This window comes from Nyctibius grandis, chromosome 10 (assembly GCF_013368605.1).
Source record: "Nyctibius grandis isolate bNycGra1 chromosome 10, bNycGra1.pri, whole genome shotgun sequence".
Lineage (NCBI taxonomy): Eukaryota > Metazoa > Chordata > Aves > Nyctibiiformes > Nyctibiidae > Nyctibius > Nyctibius grandis.
The window spans coordinates 27,174,217-27,197,063 of NC_090667.1; the positions used below are offsets into that span (position 1 = coordinate 27,174,217).

General features: G+C 48.5%; 1 protein-coding gene across 1 annotated transcript in view; it reads right to left on the reverse strand.

Moving 5' to 3' along the window:
* CADPS (calcium dependent secretion activator) overlaps positions 1 to 22,847 on the reverse strand; it is a 214,160-nt gene that overhangs the window by 156,385 nt on the left and 34,928 nt on the right. Inside the window, 2 exon segments of the mRNA XM_068408648.1 lie at positions 9,091 to 9,423; positions 13,854 to 13,967. Of these exon segments, the coding sequence (XP_068264749.1) occupies positions 9,091 to 9,423; positions 13,854 to 13,967 (447 nt within the window).

The window sequence follows — 22,847 nt, forward strand, 5'->3', positions numbered from 1 at the left end:
TCCCTCTGCACAGCTATACCAGGAACAGTCCATCTTCCCAACCCTCCTCTGATCTATTCCTATAATAAAGCTCAGACGTGGAAGCAGCCAGGCACTTGCAGAGGCAACAGACACCACAACAGCTCTCCCAGTTAATAATCTCAGGGCCAAAGTGTTTTCCTTCCCAGAGACCTCTGCTAGTTTGCAAATGGCAGCACCAGCAGATCAGCACATCATCAGCTACTTCAATCCTTCATACTTTTCCCCTAGTGCTCCTTCCTAGAGCCAGGAATTCACCGCTCAGCTTATTCTTTCCAAAATGCAAGGTGGTGGTAGGGAAACGGAACTGTATTAATTAACATCCATTTGAAACAAGGCTCCTGATCTGATGGGGAAAAAAAAATTGACTAAGCAGCAGGGAAGTCATGCCAACAACTAGATTTTCAGTGAAATAAGAGAATTAGCAGTCCCTAAATAGAGGGGTTAAGGTAGATTGAAAATGTCAAGTCATTGATATTTTATAAGGTAACCATGGTTATTTTTTTGTGCATTCCTTTGCAGCATGAATGCAGGTGATGAAAAGTATTCATGGGCCAATTGAAACAACAATAAAACTGAAGAGATACCTTGATGGTAATTTAAACCTTAAAATGTGGAAATTAATCAGTTCACACAGACAACGAAGAGCGTTCAGCTGATATTGCACCACAAAAACCCCTCGCTAAACAGAGGAATAGAAACCATTTCACAGAGGATGAACATCTTGAAAATCATCCTGACTTTAGCCCTAACGTACCTGCAGGGATCAATATTGCTGGAGCAGATCTGGCCTGATGCGCGGAGTTGCCCATGTGGCCTCTGGATGAAGCACAACTGTTTCTAATTTAATTTGTACAAGCTGCTGGAAATGCAGAGGACCGCTGGTCCCGGCGTGCTGCAGCCCCTCGGTGCTGCCCAGCAAAGGATCACTAATGGTCTGGATGCGTTAGTCTTCTCTACTGCTGCTTCTTGAGATAATTTTTCATGCTTTTCCATTAGACTAACGAGCTCTCTTGGTCACACTTGCCTCGCTGGCAAGTGGTGTCACCCCTTACAGTGAGGGCAGGGGAGCAGATCGGAAGGGAGGGACAGGAAACAGCAAGGGCGCCCAGTTGTGACAATTAACAACTGAGTGCTCTATTAAGCAAACTAAAACAGGGCTTTGGCTCAGAGGAGTCCCCGTGGACTTCCGCAGCAAATCAGGAATTAAATCCATCTCCAGAACCCTGTGGCGGAGGGGCTCCAGCAGCCAAAACGTTTTGCATGGCAGCAGAGAGCAGAAATAAGAAGTTGCTCCTCCACTCCAGAACCTGTCTGGATGCTGACACCATTTTCTGTCCCTTAAATAATACACCATAACAAGCCACCGCTTGTTTTGGTGGAACAAGTGACATTTGGCTAGGCTGCGGAGAGGCACCCACACCCCTAAACCCGGAGGGAAGGCTGGCAGGAGGTAGCGTGGGAAGGATTCAGTGCAGAAGACTTCTTCAGTCTAATAAAACAACTTTTCCTCTGCAAGTCTTAACTATTGTTGCATGACATTATAATTTCTCTGCTAAACATCTGCTCTTTGGGTGCATGCTCTAGCCTGGGTTCTGCAAAGGGACTAAAACCAGAAGATATCCATAGTAGGGTCAGAACTCAAAGTTCCTAGTGCATGAAAACGCACATCCCCAACTGGCAGCTAACAGGGTTAAAACACCCTCTGATTAAATGAAAGCATCTTTAATTAGTTTAATTGACCATGCCTCAGCCAAGACCATCTGCTCAGCAGCATTTGCCTGCTCTTTGCAGGAGCGATTGATCAGCCATAGCTAGAAAATACAGCATTAGGCTACATCAGATTTATTTTGTCTAATAGAAGAGCTAATTTGCTTTAAATTTAATTACAGGGGCCAAGATTGCTCTCTAAGTCCATTACAGCACAGAACATAAGCTGATCCTACAGCTAATGGATGCACACGTAGGTCCATACGTGTGTGCAGATCAGACACATGGTGCCAACAGCTCGGGGGAGCGGGTCCCACCCTGGCAGAGAGCAATCACTGCATTTTCCTCCCCAAAAGGCAGCAGCACTGTGGCACACTGCCAGGCTGGCAGGGCCACCCCGCTCGCCTCCACATCCCCCTCCAACCAGCTAAGCCCTTCCCCGCAGCTCTCTGTTGGATGCTGGAGGAGACCGGGTGTCAGATGCTAGAGCAGACAGATGTCCCATCTCAACCACCTCTCCTACTCTTAATTATAAAGACACTAAATGATGCATCACCTGTAGGGTCACTGTAGGGGACTGCTCTGTACCTCCTGGGTGACCTCCATCAGCAAACCTCTCCCAAAGAGGGTGGCTGCCAGTCGAGCCAGACATTACCCTCACCCCATCCCTCTTGGCCTCTCTCCTTTCTCATGCCAACGTCATTCTTCAAAATACCTCACCCTGAGCCAACAAAGAAGGGCAAATCCTCCCCTCCGCGCCCCCCAAAGGACCACGTGTATCTACATCGTGTTATTATGAAGGGGAAAATTTCATTCACTTCTCAACGCTTTTTCCTTTTCCAGTTTCCCGTTGGGCATTAAATCAGTGCTGTCTTTGGGAGATGCTCGAGCCCTGACAGGCACGCTGCGGCTGCCACTGGCTGCTACAGGAGTAATTACAACCCTGCAGAAGGCTCCAGGCTGCCATTGCCGTTTCCATGGAAATAAATACTGAATTACTGAAAAGAGAGTATGATGCTTTATGGATTTTGAGGCTTTTGATCATCTCAAAACCACCTTAACCCATTTTTATTGGTGGTGGCTTTGTTTTAAGCGGGGAGGGATAAGGCTCAGAGTGTGGAAATAGGCAGTGACCAAAAGGTATTTTAAAGAAGTAAAAGAGGGGAAAAAAAGCCAAGGGATCTGGCTGATGCCCTGGGGATTTGCAAGGGGATACCAGTGCTGGCCAAAGCTGCTGCTTGTCCACAGCATCCAGGTATGAAGCCCTGGAGAGAGGAGCCCGTGGAGGCTCGCTGGTCCTTGCCTGCAGCCGTGCAGCAGCCCCAGCTCGCCACCACTGCCCCCGTGAAGGTCTGTTTGCAGGGGCTCTGGGGCCGAGGCAAACCTCCTGCCCTTTTGGAGGGGTCACTATGGCCAGCGTCAGTGCTCAAATGCCCAGAACTGCAGACAGCCATTTCATAGGTGTTGAGCTTCAAGATGAAGCTAACATAGAAAGGAATTGCTTTATGTTCTTCAAAAACAATGGATAGGGAGCAGAAGGGAGTGATCTGATACCAAATCCCTGTATCTCTGAACTGAAGGGACGCAGAGATGTGCACAGACAGGTGACTCCACGCTGTGCGCAATGACACTGGGCTCAATTCTCATTGCAAGGCACGGCTGGGAATGTGTTATCATGACAAGCTAAAGGAAATACTTGGCTTGGGAAGGATACACACAAACCAAACATTTATTCTAAGGTCACCTTAACCTTCATCTCCCCGTCTGAGCTGTTACCGTGCCTCACAGGAGTTTCTGTCCTTACTTGTTTCCGCTCCAGCTTGGGCTGCATCTTCCAAGTACCACCACAGCATCTCTGCAACGGGCTCAAAGCACCGCAGTGAGTCAAGAAACAAAGTTTGGGAAAACCACCTGAACTGAAGAGATGAGAGAGGGGCAGAAGGCGAGACACGACCTCAGCAAATCATCTGTAATACTGAATTGAGCTAAATTCAAACATTTGATTCAGGGCAGAAATCCTAAATACCTGCTAACACTTCTGAAACCAATTTTTTTGGCGGGGGAGCTTTCTGCTTCGTGAGACATGTCAGCCTTTGGATATAGTGTCCTAATGCAGCTGCAAAAATAAATGTCAAAACAGTGAATTCTAGTTTTAAGCCAGCTCTGGTCAGCAAAATATGGGTTGAAATATTTCCTAGCTAAAATCACAGGTCCCCAAAACCTAATGAAACAATGCCAATTGCACTGATTAGAGGCTTTCATGCCTTTATGTGAAATAGCCACCAGACAGCGATGGGACTTGGTCTGTGTTGCAGCCCATCCACACATGCCTGCGTCTCTGATGTTTTACCTTCTACCTGGATGGACAGGAATAGATGCTGAAAAACCACGACCATGTATTACTACGTATTACTCAGCAAGTTTGACAGGCATATATCTAGCTATATTTTTTCAAATCTAATACCTAAGGGAATTAGATGAAATTGGAAGCTTAGCACAGGTATTTTGCACATTTATCAGGAATGCCACAGTGTATGGGACACTTCAGGCCCAGGAAAGAAGAGAAAGTCTGATTGTGAAGCCTGTGAATTCAGACAGTCCTTGCAGGGACAGTCCAGAGTCCTGCGCTTCCTCTGAAGCGGGAGGATGGAAGCGTGCAGCTCATCACAGATTTGGTCTGGACATCAGCTACTGCCACTGGATTGACTCAACAGCACTGTACCAGCTGCTTCTTTTCTCACTGTAGCTAAAAATGACTTTCAAACACAGCTTGAGATAGAAAAGTAAATCACTGCCCTGCAGCTGGGGAAGAACAAGACGAGGAGAACACTACAGCCTGATTTTCAGAGATGCTGCTGCAGTTCAGCTGTCATGAAGGTCAGTGGGAGATACAGGGCTCATGCCCAAGGAAACGCCGACTGCAGCAAAGACCCACGTTTGGGACTGCCCAACACTTACAGAAAATAGCTCCTGTACGACTCTTCCACAGTCACGGGTTAATTACAAAGCAGCGGAGCTAAATCCAAGCCTTGCCAATGGCTTCTGGACCAGAAAGCCCAGATTCAAACACCCTTCTCCCTCCACAATGCCTCTAACACAGAAGAGCTCGCTGCTGGAGCTGGAGACACTCAGTTCCCACGCTGACTCCAGTGGAGCAGAAACACATGGCATGTGTTATGCAAAAAACTTAAGCCTCTGTGTATTATTTAAAATGTTCTAGTCAGAGGTTGTGCTTAACACCACCGTTACCTCCACAGCCATTCTGCTACACCACCACTTCCCATCTCTGTTTCCTAAAAGCCTTTCCAACTGCATCAATTGCTTTTGCTATCTCAGATCCTGCTATATCACCATTATCACATTAAGAACACACTTATCTCATATCACCTGGGGATATTGTATTAAAAAAAAAAAAAACCTTTAGAAATCATCCTCCTTCTGCACAAACAAAATATTATTTCAGAATTGAATGAAAACACAGTCCCAGTGATGTAATCATTATGCAATTACTGAGTACGCTGTAACAGGAGGCCACAGAGAGAAAAGCACCTTCTTCCAGATGGCAGGAGAAGTTGAAGCAAGTGTTTGGGGCTCTCAGCACCATTCCTGCTCATGCTTTAGGAGAACAACAATTAGGCTAACTCTTCTGACCCCTTCCCTCCTTGCACAGCCCCTGGGACAGTTTCACCCTGCACACCGAAGCAAGGGAGAGCACGTCAGAGCAGCCGGCCTCTCTGCTCCCAGCCGATTAGAGTGATGGGAGAAGCTGATGTGCGTTGCTTTTCTAAGCACAGGTGACTGACTGATAAACTGCATTAACAGCCTCACGCTGCTGCTCCAGAAAGAGCAACGGCACTCAGACAGCCTGCCGGGGGAAAGGCTCCGTTTCCCAATGCTTCCCATGCACGCAGACAAGCATAGGTCAGAAATAAGCGTAGCTTATACCGCGCCAAACCATGGTTTGCTTGGTCTCAGTGCACAGCCTGGGGCTGGCACCATGGCAAGCCAGGGTCTGTGGTGGGCTCCGGCAGGAGCTGCCCGAGGGAGGAAAGCAAACGTGTTAATCACCCACACGTGCGCAAGTTGAGCCCACACGGCGTTTGTGGGAATATTATAATTTCAGCACATCCAGGGAAACGCCAGACAGTGTTTTCCTTTTACTTAAAGCTTATTCACAAACAGAATATATAAAATATTTTGTTCTTACAAAACAGGCGACAGAAGCTTCAATCAAATTATTAAGAAAAAGATTTAAGTTGTACTTCCAATTAACTCTGATGAGGCAAGAGCCAGAGCAACAGTCAGTGTGCCTTCCCAGGGAGGCAAAGGAGCCCTGCATAGGCTGACTGAAACAAGGCAGCACGATGGAAATAAATGACCATTTTTAGGGGTTACGGGGCAGTGCCACAAAGCTCAACGGGTGTGCTCTGTGCTGCAAGGACGGCTGCAGGTGCAGGCTGAGAGGTGCTCACACGGGAAGGGAGCTCGCTGCTGATTTCAGGATGGGCTGGCAGAGCAGAGGTGTTCGCAGAAGATGGCTTGTCAAACAGAGACAGATGTGGCAAATGAAAATTTATGAAAATGCAAAATGGTGGGGAGAGCGTGAGCAGCTGGAAGTCCTGCAGAAGCACATCCCAGCCCTGCCACGGCCGCAGCACATCGGTGCACGCAGAGCAGGACCCACTCCTCCCCTCCAGCTGCCCGGGTCCCCCCGCCCAGCGCCCACCTGGGCTGCTGCAGCCCTGCACACGCGATTCTCCTCTCTCCTCTGGTTTTAGCGCTATAATGTTGGCAGGTGCCTCTGGCTCCCTGACTGGTGTCAGAATTCACATCAGACATGCCGCCGGTGTGGAGCAGCTTAGCACAGTCCAAGAGGTTACAACACGGGAGGGTTTGCAAGCCACGAAGGGCAGTGCCAAGGGCTTGACTTGCATCTCCAGCCTGGAGCAATCAGGCACCCAGCTGCTGTTGTGGCTTTGAAATCCGCCCTGTGCGAACACCAAGAGCTTGTGGAGTTGCAGTAGGAAATAATTTGCTGCTAAAGTTTAGGAGGGAAAATCTGTTCTTTGCTGCAGAACACACGCCAGCCAAGTGGTGTGCACCTTCGACTTGTGCTGGCAACTCCCCACACAAGCTATGCAAACAAAAACATTTTTAGGTTGACAGGTTTTACGTATACCCTACAACAGACTGGCTGCAAGCGATGGCTGGGACCCTGCGGGAAGGAGTAGTGGCTAACAGCAATTTTGGTGCTTCACGGCAAGACCGAAGTGCAGAGCAGCTGCTGCTGCTCTCCTAAGGGCTGCCGGTGGCTGGAGAGCTCCAGAGCTCCCTCTGGTACAGCCCAGATGATGTGACCACAGGCAGCATCCAAACAAGGGTCCCCACAGCAAAGCCTGCAGTTCCCTGCTCACTGCTGCAGCGCCTAAGGGGAGATGGAGCAGCAGTGACCTGCTCCCACCTCTGCTCCCTGCGATGCAGGCTCCTACCCCTCCGCGCCAGCACCACGGCACCGTAACCACTCACATTGTACCCCAGGAAAATAACAACTGCTGGCCTTGCAGCTTTCTGAGCCGTGCCTTGTATAAAGGGCTTTCCCTTCTGCATAGCTAATCCTCACTATTCAGGTATTAAAAATAGAGTAACTCCCATGCTAATACTCTCTTTCAACAGAAATTATGTCTTCCTCTAAAAGCTTAAATTACAGGTTTGGTGTCTCTGAGTATTAGAAAAGACCCAAAATTAAATCCTTCACTTCCAGAGTAAAGCTAGGACCTACCGCAGGGAACAGGCTGCTCGATGCAACAGGGCAGTTTGCAGGGAGCAGCCACGGGGTTCATGGTGTCAGCCAGAAAGGCTCTCACAGGCAGATATCACCCACAAAGCAGGGCAGCCATGATTAAATACTGTTTTCTGCATCCCTGCGAACCACAGAACAACAGGGCAGGATCACACACGCGCTCACACAAAACCACCCTAGTTCCTTAGCTGTGCACAGGTCAAGGGAGGATGAGAGACCCAGTGCTTGAGTGGGTTTAAGTTAAAAAACACAACTGCAGAACTGACTCAGTTCTCAACGTATCACCGAAAATATGACAGTTTTCATTTTAAAGAAGTTCTCTATCAGGGAATGGAGGCACAAAATCTGGTTTGTAAACACAGTTTATGAGGACCGATGCAGTCCTTGCTGTTGCCTTTTTGCCATGAAGACGCCTTACTCAGGAACATTCATTATCCTCTCCCCACTCTGCCATAGAGGTCTGAGATGAAGAAGAACAAATGCAAGATAATTAAGCTCTTTACAGGAGAAAAAACAGATCAAACATCATTTTCTACGTCTTGAAAAGAATTGGAAATGTCTAGACGGACGACAGACAGAATTGGTCTTGAATGTATTAATTCCAATAAGAAGCTGAACCCCTGAATTACGGGGAAGAGATTGAGGTCTCCTCCTCCTCCGAAAACTTTCCACAGCATTACCTTACCCTCCCTGTGACTCTGACATCCTTTATCCTGCCTGTGATATTTATATCCGATAGCAGGGGACTGTAATCTGGGTCACTGACAGCCTGGACAGCCACCGACAGCCCTCAGCGAGAGCTGCTGGAAAGGCAAGCAGCACTGCAGAGCCCCAGCTCCGCACCTCTGGGGAACTGGCTCTTACTGGGGCGGCGGGGGAAGAGAGGAATGGAAAAGGTTTTAATCTATCTGGGAACTCATAGTGCAAGCAGAGCCACTCCAAGGTCATGGGGGTTTGGGACGCTCTCTCCTTCCACCCCAGGCACGCAGGGGTGACAGAGGCTCCCTCTGCTTAAGGAGAACCCGTACAACCTCAATAAGCGAGTTTGCATAAGACATCCACCCCGGGGGCAGCTGAGCTTCCAGTGCTAATAAGGTTACTGCAAGATGCAAGAACGTACTTCTGTCATTTAGATTGGTGATGTGACAGCAGAAAGACAAGCAAGTCACAGCAAAACGGCCCACTTAGGCACCATCAAAGACCTGCTCATCCAGACACTGAGCTGAAGGAACAGAAATTTCCCATCTCAGCAATCCTACGGGATTTCAGGAAAGAAAACCTTATACAAAGACCTTCTGAAACATCTGCAGAAAACCCTAAACAACCAAGCATGAGAAAACAAGCACAAGCAGGAGGAGGAAGCCCGACTGGACAGCCAGAACATAACCGGCAGTGCAAAAGTCCCACCATGAACCAAAACCTCATTTCCCCGTGGAAGTTCTCTCAAAACCAGCCTGGTCAGACACAAAGTTTCCAGTTCGTAACAGCAATGTTTCCCATTGGCAACCCTTCCCCCAAGAAACCCTCTTCCACTCCCACCCAGCCTGGGAGAAGGACCTTACCTGACACGCGTTGTACAGAAGCTGATGCTCAAATTTCTTGATCCCCAAAATGTTCTGGAACATCTCGTAGAGCTGCTCCTTGCTGAGGATGAGCTCCGAGGCAGCGCTCGCCGTCATCCTGGCCTGCTGCTTGCGGGGATCCTCTTCCCCACGGTAAATAGCATCAAACTTTGCCATCCAAGAGCTCAGGACCGTCTCCTTGCTGAGGCCATCAATTTCTGGCAGGCTGCGCACTCTCTTCTCAATGTGCTTCTTGAAGACCTCCCGGGAGTCATTCGCTGAGCACCCTCCGCTCTGCACCATCCTAGCAACCCGGTCGCTTTTCAGGAATACCTGCAAAAAAGGGGTGACTTCAACTTGTATCAGTTAAAAAAAAAAAAAAAAAAAAAAAAATAATTCCCCCTTAAGCACCACAAAATGTTGTTTCGCTGCTGGGAAGCCCGCTAACAGGCTGCCAGGACACTTTCCAGCTCCTTGCTCAGCAACCACGTGTTGCTAGATGGACAGAGGTTTCAGCTGTACTTTGGGAAGGGTAATGAAATCAGGTGAAGCTTCTGCTTTGCATCTGCTAAAATGGAACATTTTGATGCAATTAGGACTTTATGCAATATTGTGGTCACACCTCACCAGATACACAAATGCCCTTTGGGAAAGCAAGATTGTATTTTGCTCTAGCACATGTTTTAATAAGGAAGTCATTGCACAACTACATTCACCCAATTCTGCCCTGTTAGAGGGAGCCCAGTCACCCCACCCAAGTCAGTCAGCAGCATTGCATTGCATTTACCCTGGTAGCCAGGCCCGTAGGAAACCTCCGACCAGTGCAAGGACCAGGCTTACGTCAAGCTACTATGCCGGAGGTCTTTGCAGACTGCCCTGCTGCACCATCACAAGATGACAGGAATGGCATTGTATTAATTAATTCAATGATACCTTCAGTTAAATAACACATTTGTCACCACTTCTCCCATACCCTCATCTTTCCAACCTGGGCAGCCAGCACTGGAAGAGTGCAGTTAAAATGTCCCAGGAAAGGACAAGAATAAATGGCCTGATCTCTGCAAACTGACAGGTGAACACCAAGGCAAGTCGGATCATTCAAAGGCACGCAGCCAGTGGCAAGGCCAGGGGTGGACGAGACCAAATCCCTTCCTGCTCCAGCTCTCCTGAAGTAGCACAGGACAGTTCAGCATGGCTTGAGGCTGCCTCGAAGGCTCTGCAGAGAGAACAGCCTGCAAGGTGCAGGACACTGACAGCAGGAGGGAGCGAGAAGGTGCTTGATGAAGATGCTCTTCCCACTGCAAGAGCAGCGGAAGGGTCAAAATGTAACAGACCCCCGCAGACCAGGAGATACCATGGGAGCAATGCAGAGCTGAAGGGAGAGAGAGGGGGGGGATATTGTGTTGGCTGTCCTCTCCCAAGCCCTGAACACAGGAGAGCAATTGATGCCCAGCAAGAACTGTGGTTTTATTAATGAGGCTGAGAACAGATGAATGCAGCAGGCTGGGGCGAGGCTGTGCCAGCACAGGGGTGTATCTGTCAGCTCTCAATAATTAAAGAGCTTGAGGATGATCTAAGGACATGGTAGATTTTCTTTATACCACTCAGCAACATGGGAACTCCATGTTCCCAGATGCTTGATGGCACAGGCATCTGTCGGTAGTGGGTTTTGCTCCAGGACCAGCCCAGAAATGCTGCTAAGGAAGAGCTGGGCTGTTTCCTTCCGACATCACTGCGCTGGGGAGTGCTCCCTGCAGACGAGACAGGCAGGATGCCACCAGCAGCCTCTTCAGTCCACACTGAAACGATACCAGCACACACTTCGTTTCCTTGAATGGCTTAAATATGAGTGATAACACCCCAAGTGTGTGCGGGTGCTTTCAAGTAATAGGTGAGAACTATCAAAATCCAAGCTCCTGATGCGGCTGAGGAAGTCCCCAGCACACTGACTGCTGGAAATGGTGGGAGGTCACAGCAAACGGCTCTGCTGTGGCATCCTCAGCTTCCACGTCCCCTCTCTCATCATTCACTCCAGGCGCCTTTGGCCTGACCCTGTGCGACAGCGCTAACAACTTCCCACACCCGCCAGCACCGGCGGCTGCTGCTGTCCGTGACCCTCAGCCCCGTCGGAGGGGTGACAGTGCTGTGACTCCCCGTCCCCCCTCAGCCCCAATTTATCCTCCCCAGGCGCAGAGCAGCAGCCAGCAGAGGAAAGGAGGGCTGCGGCTGGCAGGGGGGAGGCAGGCGCCAGTCGGACACAAAGCAGCAGAAAAAAAGACTGTGAAATAGGAAGATAAAAAAAATAAAAGAGGTGTTCTGTCCTGCAGAGCGAGCTGCTTTTTTTAGAAAATACCAGCTGAATTGCCCAGCTGTAAGACTGCCTAGTGGGATTGCCAAGAGTCAAGAATTGCTGGAGCAAAATCCTAGCGTGGGTGCATACAACGGTACACGCAGAAGGGAACCGGCCTCCATGGGCTGGGCCAGGCACCTCCTGTCACGTCCACAGATAAGCTCCCCAGGTCACGCATGGTCCTGGCTCTATCTGCCCACAGCAAAGTGGAAATGGGTTTAACAAAGCATTTCCATAACACCCACTGAAGGGACGGATGCATAAAGTGTTGGTTGACAGATGAAGCTTTAATCATTAGAGTAAAGGCTCTCCCGGAGTGTCTGTTGGAGCGTGCTGGGCCCATCTTGCACACATGGATCTGCAGCATTCCTGCAGGCACAGCGGGGCTTTGCAGACCAGCAGTGGAGCCTGCTCAGCTCATTCAATCTTTTAATTTGATAGCAGCCTGTGAACCAGTCTAAGGCTGGCAATTACACGCTTACCCCTTGATGGCAGACTTAACAGCAGAATGTGGCCATGCAAACACGTCCATGGCAAGAGCAAACGCATCCCTGACCTACCATGGCACCTTTACCTCTTTCTCCAGAAAAAAAAAAAAATCATTCCCCAGGTAATGATCCTATTCTGCACTGATAGCAAGTGAACCCCTTAGAAACACCAGCCACATCCTGCACAGAGATGTTCAGTTTCAGCTGAGCAAAAAATCAAGTTTTAGTATTTTCCAAGCCATCATGCAGCTTTATAAGTCAGTGCCTAAACGCCGATTTCTAGATAGTATCCATCCAAGGGACAGTTAATTGCACAAAACTCTGAGATTTGCAGGAGCTGAGATAAGCAGGATCTGCTGTGATCGCACCACGGCCTGGCCAAGGGCGGGCACGTCTCTGCAGAGAAGGGAGGAAGGAGCGCCGTCGGCAGGGAACGCTGCACTGAGAGGGGGCCTTGTGCCACCGCAGATGGTGCCAAGGAAGACACATGCAGCCACGCTACAGCTGCACAGAAGCTGGGAGTACACGGCAGTAAATTAAAGGAGACCAACAGAAGAAAAAGAAAGTTGCATTAAAGGACACAGAGCGATGCGTTATGCTTCTTGTGGCCTGTTTTAAGTAGGACAGAGCCAGTGGAGTGTCCAGCTGAACTGAAGACACAGGGTTTGCAGACATCTAGTGCTGATCAACTGCTCTTCCCAAATTTGATCACTTGGGGTAATTATACAGCACAGGACTTCTGGAGTGGTTCAGGACACACTTTCAGCCAGACCCACCAGTGAAACAGGGATGTATTTTGCCTGTCTTTAAGCAGTTTCCTTCTTCTGCCCAATAGCCTTATCTGAACAGATTATGCTGCTCTTACATCCTAAAATGCAGCTCACGCCATCTTGAAAACTTTCTCTGAGAGCATCTGTTCAGTGAAGCTGTGATAAACTGAAGATCCCTTGGCAATTTCTTTTCTGATAAGAGATGTAAATTACTCTCAGCTTCCTTCCTGTACAGAGCATGATGGAGGAGTAACTACTAGGCTGGTTTAATAGAGTTAATCCAGACATAATTTGTGCTTTCCTTACACAGAAGCAGCTGCTGCCATTTTTTATAGAGCTAAAATTCTCTTCAGTTTTAGTATCTGATTTTGGTCCCCTCTTAGATTCCATTTCCAGAGAAATATTTTATGTAGGCAATTCAAAATCTTCACCTTTTATGACAGAATAGCTCTAGGGAGAAAGAGAAATGGTTTGCAGAAAGGCTAGCAAAAAAATAAGCAACACTCCTCATACAAATCACAGGCACTGCTTTCCTTCAAAAACAGAAGATCTTTCCTTCTGAGAAAAGATATGAAAGGCAGCATTAAGGGCTGCAAACAAAGAGATGCAAAAAGACAGACATGCATAATTATTCTTTTGCACAATTATGAATGATGCTTCACTTTCTTTGGTATCATCTAGTTTTGTAGATGCACATCCTCCTCCCTCCCCCTTTGCTTTGCAGCACTTGTCATACCAAAGAGAAAAGATGAGACTCTTGCTGAAAAGCTTCAGCAAGAATTGAACGTGCTGTCCAGTTTTCTCTTGGTATTTTTCATAGGAAGCATGTAACATCTATTTTATATTGTGCCATCTTCCCTGTTTAAAAGTATCAGGAAGATATTTTTCAGCTTAAAGGAAGGGCGATCTTCCCCATAATCAAGCTATAGGATACACCATGGTGTAGGGGTTGCCACAGTTGCCACGTTGTTGCATGGTCAAACCCTGAACCTCACAAACCTTGTGAGGTACCAGACATCAGACAGAAGCAGCCTTGCACTTGGCTTTGTTTTGTGCTGTTTGAGAAAGGACAATCCATTAGTTTAGAATTCAACACTGCCTGTGAATAGGGGTGAGAACAAGGATTCATATGAATACTGTATTGTCTCTCCTTACCTCGTAGTAGCTCTGGACAGCGTTTATAAATGCTTCATCTGCCACAATCTGGGTTTCTCCATTGAGAAAGGCCTGGAAACGATCTTTGATTGTCTGGAGCTGCTGCTTACTTATCTGCAAAACATATCAAAAGGAGAAAATTAGTCAAGAAAGGTTTATGCATGAGGAAAAAAAAAACACTATTTCTTCTGCAATATCTTATCAGGGTGCTTATGATGTGCACTTCTGCTCTCCTTTGGGGACAGCAGGAATAGAAGAGGAATCAGCCACGCATGGGTACACACACACATGCACTCTTCACCCTGGCAAGTTCATCTAAGCATCATGAGCACCTAAAATGACTCTGAACATCATTTCTAAACAACTCTGCTGCCACAAAACGCACACAAGACTTTTCCCGCTTCAGGTATACCTAAGTCAAAAGCAAACTGCTGTGTGCATGCTTGGAAGAGACTGTTTCAGTGCAACCTCTTCCCCATTTGGCCTCTCCTCCCCTTCAGAAGATGAGGTCTCATCACCAAACAGAAAGCCTTGCAAGCTGGCTGTTGAAGACGGCACTCATCAGCACTCTGGGGCCTTGGTCCTTCCTCATTTGTTTTTGTTTTTGTTTTTTTTTGTTTGTGTTTTTTTTTTTTTTATTCCTTGCTCATTCCTTTTGGCTTGTCACATATAAAACACGAGTCAGGACCAGTGCTGAAAGAATGCCATTTAATGCCAAGAGATCATACAAGGGCAAACCTGTTCTCCTTGCCCAAGCAAGGACTTTCTCTGCTGTCTCTTTGCTGCTCAGAACAGTCTCTGCCCAGCATATAGCTCATATAACTTACAAGACAGCTCTAATTTTGGCACAATGACATCAATAGAAAGTTTACAAGGGTTTGTTCCAGCCTTGTTAAGATAACATGACATTATTTTGCCAATTTATCTGTCAGTTTAAAGACAGATATAGCTAGAAACCCCCACCTCTTCAGCTTGTAATAGAGTAAAAGTCACAGCAGGGACATAAGTCATGTACCAGCAATGCCAGTACAACATCTTAAGACACAGATAACGCTCATGCTGAAGTGCTGCAGGCATTTAACTGTAGTTGTGCCTGGTTTACCACACGGCTACTTCAGACTTGACGATAAGAATTAATTTAGACAAAAGAGAAGTAAGAAAACAAGATGTATACATGACAACTTCAAACTTAAAGGGAAAAGACAGCAGTAAGAATTAGGACAATTATTTACTAATGACCAAAAGGTCTAGAGATGAGGGTTTTTTTCTCCCTTGTGTGCCAGCGGAAGAGAACAGCCCATTAGAATGGAAAGGAAAAATAAAATTAATCACTGTGTCTAAATGGCTTTGAATAAAGTATCCAAAACTACAGCGATCCAACAACTAGAGCATAACGAGGCCTGGTAAACACAGCTAGTGATAAAAAGCAGGAGAGGGACCACTTGGAAAATGCAATGATAAATATCCTTAGATATAGATGATGCGCCATGCAGGGTGTTTAGGGACTGCAGTAACTAACATCATGAATACTGGTAATTAATTCTGCAACATCACACTGAGGAGGGTTAGTGAGCAATAGTAATTTGATGTGATAATCTGGGATTAGTTTATCCCGGTGCTTATGGAGAGGTGTTCATCAAAGTGACATAAAGCAAGACTCAATACGCTCTGCTTCAGAAAACATGAAACAGCCTTTGCCATCCCTGTGGGTGCTGGAAAGACGGGTCATTCCCACCCCCAAAACAGCAGCCCACACTTCACAGGGTCCCACACATGCAAGAAGGCTCAGCATCACAGGGCTGGAGCAAGGACCGTCCCTCTAACCTGACCCACCTCAGCCTCGGTCACCATCTGCAATGAGCCCTGTGGACAAGCACTGCCAAAAGCTCCAGGCTTTAAGGCTGGGAAGATCTAATTTTTGGCTATAAGAACCTATCTGCCATGCCAGGCACCTAAGACCCTTGTGGTGTTTGCCAGTAGCAATATGGGGCAATACGCACAGCATCAGACATACAAGAGGCTCCAAAATTATCTGAGCTGATGGAAGCTCCTGATGGAATTGAAAAGAAAACTGGGTCAGTGATAAGAGGAGCCAGAGACAATGTAGTGATCAAGTGGGAGACACCTGTGGGAAGGCGCTAGGTCTGTTTTTATTAAGCATTTAATTATCTGGAAGAAGAGAAAAGCAGGATGTTAATTAAATATATTGATGATTTTGTATTAGCAACAATTGTGATCATCAGGCAGAAACGATGAAGCAATAGAGGCCATAAGAAACCATGAAAAGAAACAGGAAAGCTACAGGTAACATTGAAATCAGGGTGTTGAGGCACAAAGACAGACATACTAATAGCACAGATACTCTGGGGTAAGACACTTTTCATTTGGGATTTTAACAATGTGCACGGCATTTTTTTTTCCAGGTTATTTCTTAGGACAACCTCCAGAAGTCCTTGCTCGTTCAATTCCTATAATGCCACCTAGCAGCAATATTTTATGCTCCTTCCCCAGTACTGAAGGGGCTACCTTCAGAACTAATGATGCTCCTTGAAATTCCCAGGAACTCCCAATACGCAGCTCACACGTCAGCTCGTGGGGGCTGTGGAAATGAACCATCAGATTGGTCTCTCTGGAATGCCAGTCGCCTCCTCCTCGCCCCCAAGCTCTATGCAAGTATTTTCCCCGCCCAAGGAAAAGGAGATCCTCTCTGATCACACCAGGCTCCAGCATGGCCCAGTCCTCGGCTAACAGGACCCTCGGTCTTCCACCCCCTCCAGACTATGAAGCAGCACTGGTGTATTAATCTGTGTCCGTGCCACTGGTAGGGACGTTATCAAGAAAGCAGTCAATCTGAGCCAAAATTAAACCGCTTTCAGATTAAAATTAGCTCCTGCAGCACAGCAGCAGACACCTGGTGCAGAAAGCCAGCAGCAGCAAAGGAGAGGAGGGGACCAGACCTGCAGGTCAATGAGACCTGCCCACCACGCTCCACCTCCCATTTGATGCCTCTTCCCCTCCCGGTCACCGCCGAACCCCGGCAGCGTCCCATGGGCAGCCAGGAGGCAGCAGCTCCCCGGCAGAGCCTGGACCGGGGCAGGGGAGCAGCTTCAGCCCCAATGTCACCTATAAAGCCTTCGAGCAGGGCCAAGCAATGTCACCAACCCATCCACGGGCCCTGAACACTCACCTGGAAGCTGAAGTGCTTTAAAGGTAAGGGTGCTATTTTATCTCTTGCTATTAGAGGCACCAGTGATGAGCTAGAAATCCATATAAAGCAAGCCAACAGCTACCGCAGCACCAGTGAGGCCACTAAGGGGCCAACACAAACCACTTCTCACTTAGTTACCTTCCATAGTGTGCTTACAAATAGCGGAAAACAACAGAATTACTCCCCCTTCGAAGCACATCAGTGCAATATCACAGCCTTCGCACCAGCTACGGCAGGAGGTGAAAACCTGTTGGGTTGCAAGCCCTGCGGGTGGGAGGCTGGTGGGGGGTAGAGCCTCATTGCCCCTGATGCAAAGACAAACCCAGGTGCCGTCGCACAGGAGAGAGGTGGAGAGCTGGGAGTAAGCAGGAGTACTGTGGTGGATGGAAGAGGTTTATTCTATCTACCTTCCCTCGCTTTCCCAATCCTCACTGCTTTTCCCCACAACTGCTTTCAGTGTGTGACAGCCATTAAAGAAATAAGTCATTCCTGCATTCGACAGAGATCGCAGAACACCCTGCTTGCATACAGTGACTCTGGACCCACGCGAACTCTCCCAAGTTAATATTGTGGTGTGTTTATGCAGTAGAGTGTTTCACATCCTTTATCTGTCTAAAGCATAGAATCACAGAATCATTTTGGTTGGAAAGGACCTTTAAGATCATCAAGTCCAACAGTTAACCTAACACTGCCAAGCCCAGCACTAAACCATGTCCCTAAGCACCACATCTACATGGCTTTTAAACACCTCCAGGGATGGTGACTCCATCACTCCCCTGGGCAGCCTGTTCCACTGCTTGATAACCCTTTCCATGAAGAATTTTTTCCTAATATCAAACCTAAACCTCCCCTGGCACAACTTGAGGCCGTTTCCTCTTGTCCTATCACATGTTACTTGGAAGAAGAGACCAACCCCCACCTCGGTACAACCTCCTTTCAGCATGTGAGTACTTAAGTTGCCAAACCTACACATGCATATTAAAAATGTAATTAACTGAGTCAGTGATGATGAACTCCTGGCACAGGTACCAGGCAGGGTACTCATGGAGCTTTGGGCTGGCATCCCTAGTGGATTGCATGGCTTTTTATAACAAGCTTGGCAGAGGTCTCCTCCATAATGGACTACATTATGGGGAAGAGCTCACCAGCGACTACATCTGGGCATCCCAATGCTTCCTACCTTCTTAGTCTAACTTTTTTGTTTTTTTAAGAGAAACTGCATGCCCAGCACAATCTAGTGACCTCAGAAATGGGGTGGAACAATCTCTGGCATGTGCCATGTCCCCACCATGGTCACAAGCAAATCACAGAGGCAATTTCTTGCATTTGCTTGATGCAGATCTCAGCAAACAGCACATCAGCCTCCTCGGGACAAACGCTCACCAGCAGCTTTCTTGCCACGTGTTATTTTTGCACATATTCCATCTGGCTCAGAGACAAACACAAACCTGAATGCACGGAGCCATGGTACCTTCTCCAGAGTTGTTCCAGCCAGTGAACAGCTGGCACCATCTCTGCGCATCATCTCCAGCCTCCTTCGCCTACATCGGGGGAGCACAAGCATTGCAAGAGGAGCTGTTTGCCAAAGAAAAGTTCCCTGAAAAAAGCTATACACAGCAACGTGCCTCTCTAACCCATCCTCTCTCCAAAATGCTTTGCTGTGTCTGAGCACGCAGCAGTAAGTACAGCCGTACAGCTCACTGCTTAGGGCCTACGTTACACAGTAATACAACATTAGCTGGATTTGGGTTTTGTACCCCACGCTGTATCATGGACGGGCTCAAAGGTACTAGAAGGTAAGAAGGTAAGGGGGCCCAAGATAGTTGGTTAGCGTTCAAGGACTGCTTCTTCCGAGCTCAAGATCAGAGCATCCCAACAGGTAGGAAGTCAAGGAAGGGTACCAGGAGACCTGCATTGTTGAACAGGGAACTGCTGGGCAAACTCAAGTGGAAGAAGAAGGTGTACAGATCGTGGAAGGAGGGGCTGGCCACTTGGGAGGAATATAAGTCTGTTGTCAGAGGATGTAGGGAGGCAACTAGGAAAGCTAAGGCCTCCTTGGAATTAAACCTTGCAAGAGAGGTCAAGGACAACAGAAAGGGCTTCTTCAAATACATTGCAGGTAAAGCCAACACTAGAGGCAATGTAGGCCCACTGATGAATGAGGTGGGGGTCCTGGAGACAGAGGATAAAAGAAGGCGGAGTTACTGAATGCCTTCTTTGCCTCTGTCTATACTGTTGGAAGCTGTCCTGAGGAGCCCTGGACCCCTGCGGCCTCAGAAGAAGTCAGGATAGAGGAGGAATCTGTCTTGGTTGATGAGGGCTGGGTCAGGGACCAATTAAGCAACCTGGATGTCCATAAATCCATGGGCCCTGATGGGATGCATCCGCGGGTGCTGAGGGAGCTGGCGGAAGTCATTGCTAGGCCACTCTCCATCATCTTTGCTAAGTCATGGGCAACAGGAGAGGTGCCTGAGGACTGGAGGAAAGCGAATGTCACTCCAGTCTTCAAAAAGGGCAGGAAGGAGGACCCGGGTAACTATAGACCGGTCAGCCTCACCTCCATCCCCGGAAAGGTGATGGAGTAACTTGTTCTTGGTGCTGTCTCTAGGCACATCAAGGATAGGGGGATCATTAGGGGCAGTCAACATGGCTTCACCAACGGGAAGTCTTGCTCAACCAACTTGATAGCCTTTTATGAGGATGTTACCCGGTGGATAGATGATGGTAAAGCTGTGGATGTGGTCTATCTCGATTTCAGTAAAGCGTTTGACACTGTCTCCCACAGCATCCTCGCAGCTAAACTGAGGAAGTGTGGTCTGGATGATCGGGTAGTGAGGTGGATTGTGAACTGGCTGAAGGAAAGAAGCCAGAGAGTAGTGGTCAGCGGGACAGAGTCCAGTTGGAGGTCTGTGTCTAGCGGAGTTCCGCAAGGGTCGGTTCTGGGACCAGTTCTATTCAATATATTCATTAATGACTTGGATGAGGGATTAGAGTGTGCTGTCAGCAAGTTCGCTGATGACACAAAACTGGGAGGAGTGGCTGATGTGCCGGAAGGCTGCGCAGCCATTCAGAGAGACCTGGACAGGCTGGAGAGTTGGGCGGGGAGAAATTTAATGAAATATAACAAGGGCAAGTGTAGAGTCCTGCATCTGGGCAAGAACAACCCCATGTACCAGTACAAGTTGGGGACAGAGCTGTTGGAGAGCAGCGTAGGGGAAAGGGACCTGGGGGTCCTAGTGGACAACAGGATGACCATGAGCCAGCAGTGTGCCCTTGTGGCCAAGAAGGCCAATGGCATCCTGGGGTGGATTAGAAGGGGTGTGGTCAGCAGGTCGAGAGAGGTTCTCCTCCCCCTCTACTCTGCCCTGGTGAGGCCGCATCTGGAATATTGTGTCCAGTTCTGGGCCCCTCAGTTCAAGAAGGACAGGGAACTGCTAGAGAGAGTCCAGCGCAGAGCCACGAAGATGATTAAGGGGGTGGAACATCTCCCTTATGAGGAGAGGCTGAGGGAGCTGGGTCTCTTTAGCTTAGAGGAGATTGAGGGGTGACCTCATTAATGTTTATAAATATGTAAAGGGCAAGTGTCAAGAGGATGGAGCCAGGCTCTTCTCAGTGACATCCCTTGACAGGACAAGGGGCAATGGGTGCAAGCTGGAGCACAGGAGGTTCCACTTAAATTTGAGGAAAAACTTCTTTACTGTAAGGGTGACTGAACACTGGAACAGGCTGCCCAGAGAGGTTGTGGAGTCTCCTTCTCTGGAGACATTCAAAACCCGCCTGGACGCGTTCCTGTGTGATATGGTCTAGGCAATCCTGCCCCGGCAGGGGGATTGGACTAGATGATCTTTCGAGGTCCCTTCCAATCCCTAACATTCTGTGATTCTGTGATTCTGTGAAAGCAGAGTCTCAGATTTACGTGCTTTGAACTTTGAAGAACTACAACAACTTCTGCAGATTTTCACTCTTTTAAAGTGAACTTTCAAATCTGCATGTGTGAAGAAAACAAGATGACTTGCACCCACAGGACAGTTGTCTTTCCAAGATTTGTATGATGCACATCAACATGTCCAAGAGCCACAGACAACATGCCTTGAAAGCTAGCAGAAAGGAGAGTTTCATAAGGATTTATAAGAAGTCTTGCATAATGTTGCAGTGAGGGTGGTCCAGCACCGAGACGGGTCCAGAGAGGCTGTGGCATCTCCAGCCTTGCAAATTTTCACAACCTGACTGTATGAACGTGATCTGGTTTGGGAAGGAGCCCTGCCTTGAGCAGGGGAATTGGACCAGAGACCTCCAGAAGTCCCTTGCAACCTACATTTCACTATGGCATTACCGTATCCAACAGAAGATTTGCAAGGAGAGGCCATCCTAGATTATAGATTGCCAAATGCTTTAAGGCTAACTGCTGATTTGTCAGTGACAGGCTACAGAATAACCCATCCACAGCTGTGTGTGTACTCAAATCAGCTAATAAAGCCATATCCATCAATGTGACAGCTCCTCGAATAGCAGTCAGATTGAACTCTGTAGAAGGAGGTTCTCAAGTGGAAGGCACCCCTTTATTGCCACACCCCTGATCAAGGACTGGGTGTTTCAGTGCACTGATGGCTCAGGGTGCCCTTGCACCCAGCGCATCCCGCGGGAAGGGTCTGCCCTGCAGCCGGGACGTGAGGATGCACCGCGGTGCTGCATGCTGGTCCCTGATGCCTCAGCCCATCACTATCACCCATGTCTCGCAGGAATCGGTTCAGCTGGGGACTGCAGGTAATTCCCAGGGGATGCACCTCTGTCTTCTGTCTAGAGAGACCAGCTTACAGCACACAACCAAGAGCAGCACAGAGCTCTCCCTCCTTAGGGCAGCCACTGTTCAGGTACCACTCTGAGGAGGAATATTTAACTGCTCATCGTGCTGTTGTTCTGGGTTTGGTTTTGTAACATCTAATAAATGTTTTATTACTCCTCAGCACCAGGCGATTTAGAAAAAGCCAAACCAACCGCATGAGCATCCCTCATCATCACTGCTTCCACAGTCAGAAAACAGCCACGACATGAGCCATGTGGAAGGGAGGGAGGGAGGTGTGGGGGGCTGGAGCAGCTCAGCGCTGGCCTCAGGGGAGAGGTCAGAAGCCCCAGCAATGGGCACGAGACTAGGGAAAAACTCAACAGGTTATTTTGCACTGGGAAAAGGCATCAGGTTCTCCCTGCGCTGATGCTGCCTTCCCTGCAGTGGGAGAGAGGGCCACACAGGGGGTGACCCACATCCCCAGCATTTGGGGGTTTAATTGCAAACTCTCCTGGGCAGACACGGCTGCTCTGCAAACGGCTGAACGTCGCTGGCCCTTCGCTGTTAATGTAAGCGACCAGTACTAACTGCCAGTCTCGGGGAGCTTTTCCCAGCTGCCTAACAGTGTATTTTCTGGTTGTTTCGGAGAAGTTTAATATTAGTCACCAGAGAGAGCTCCTTGTGCTTTGGCTTCCGATAGCCACAATACATCTTCCCAGGGATACTGAGCCAACATGTCCTTTTCCCTTACAGCCTGACCGTACGTGGATCACTGTGCACACACCCACTGATTTACTGCTGTCTATACAATTCCCTCCTCGTGGGTGCTTGATTTGTTGCCTCCCCGCTCTGTCCATGATTTACAGGCCCTGGTGCACACACACTGCCCACCCTCTCTCCAGCCATGTTCATCCTTGCAGAAGGCAAACAAGAAAAGCACCGGTCACATCCCTGGCCACCAACCCTCGTGCCACCTTCTCCTCTATCAGAAGAGGTGCCCAGT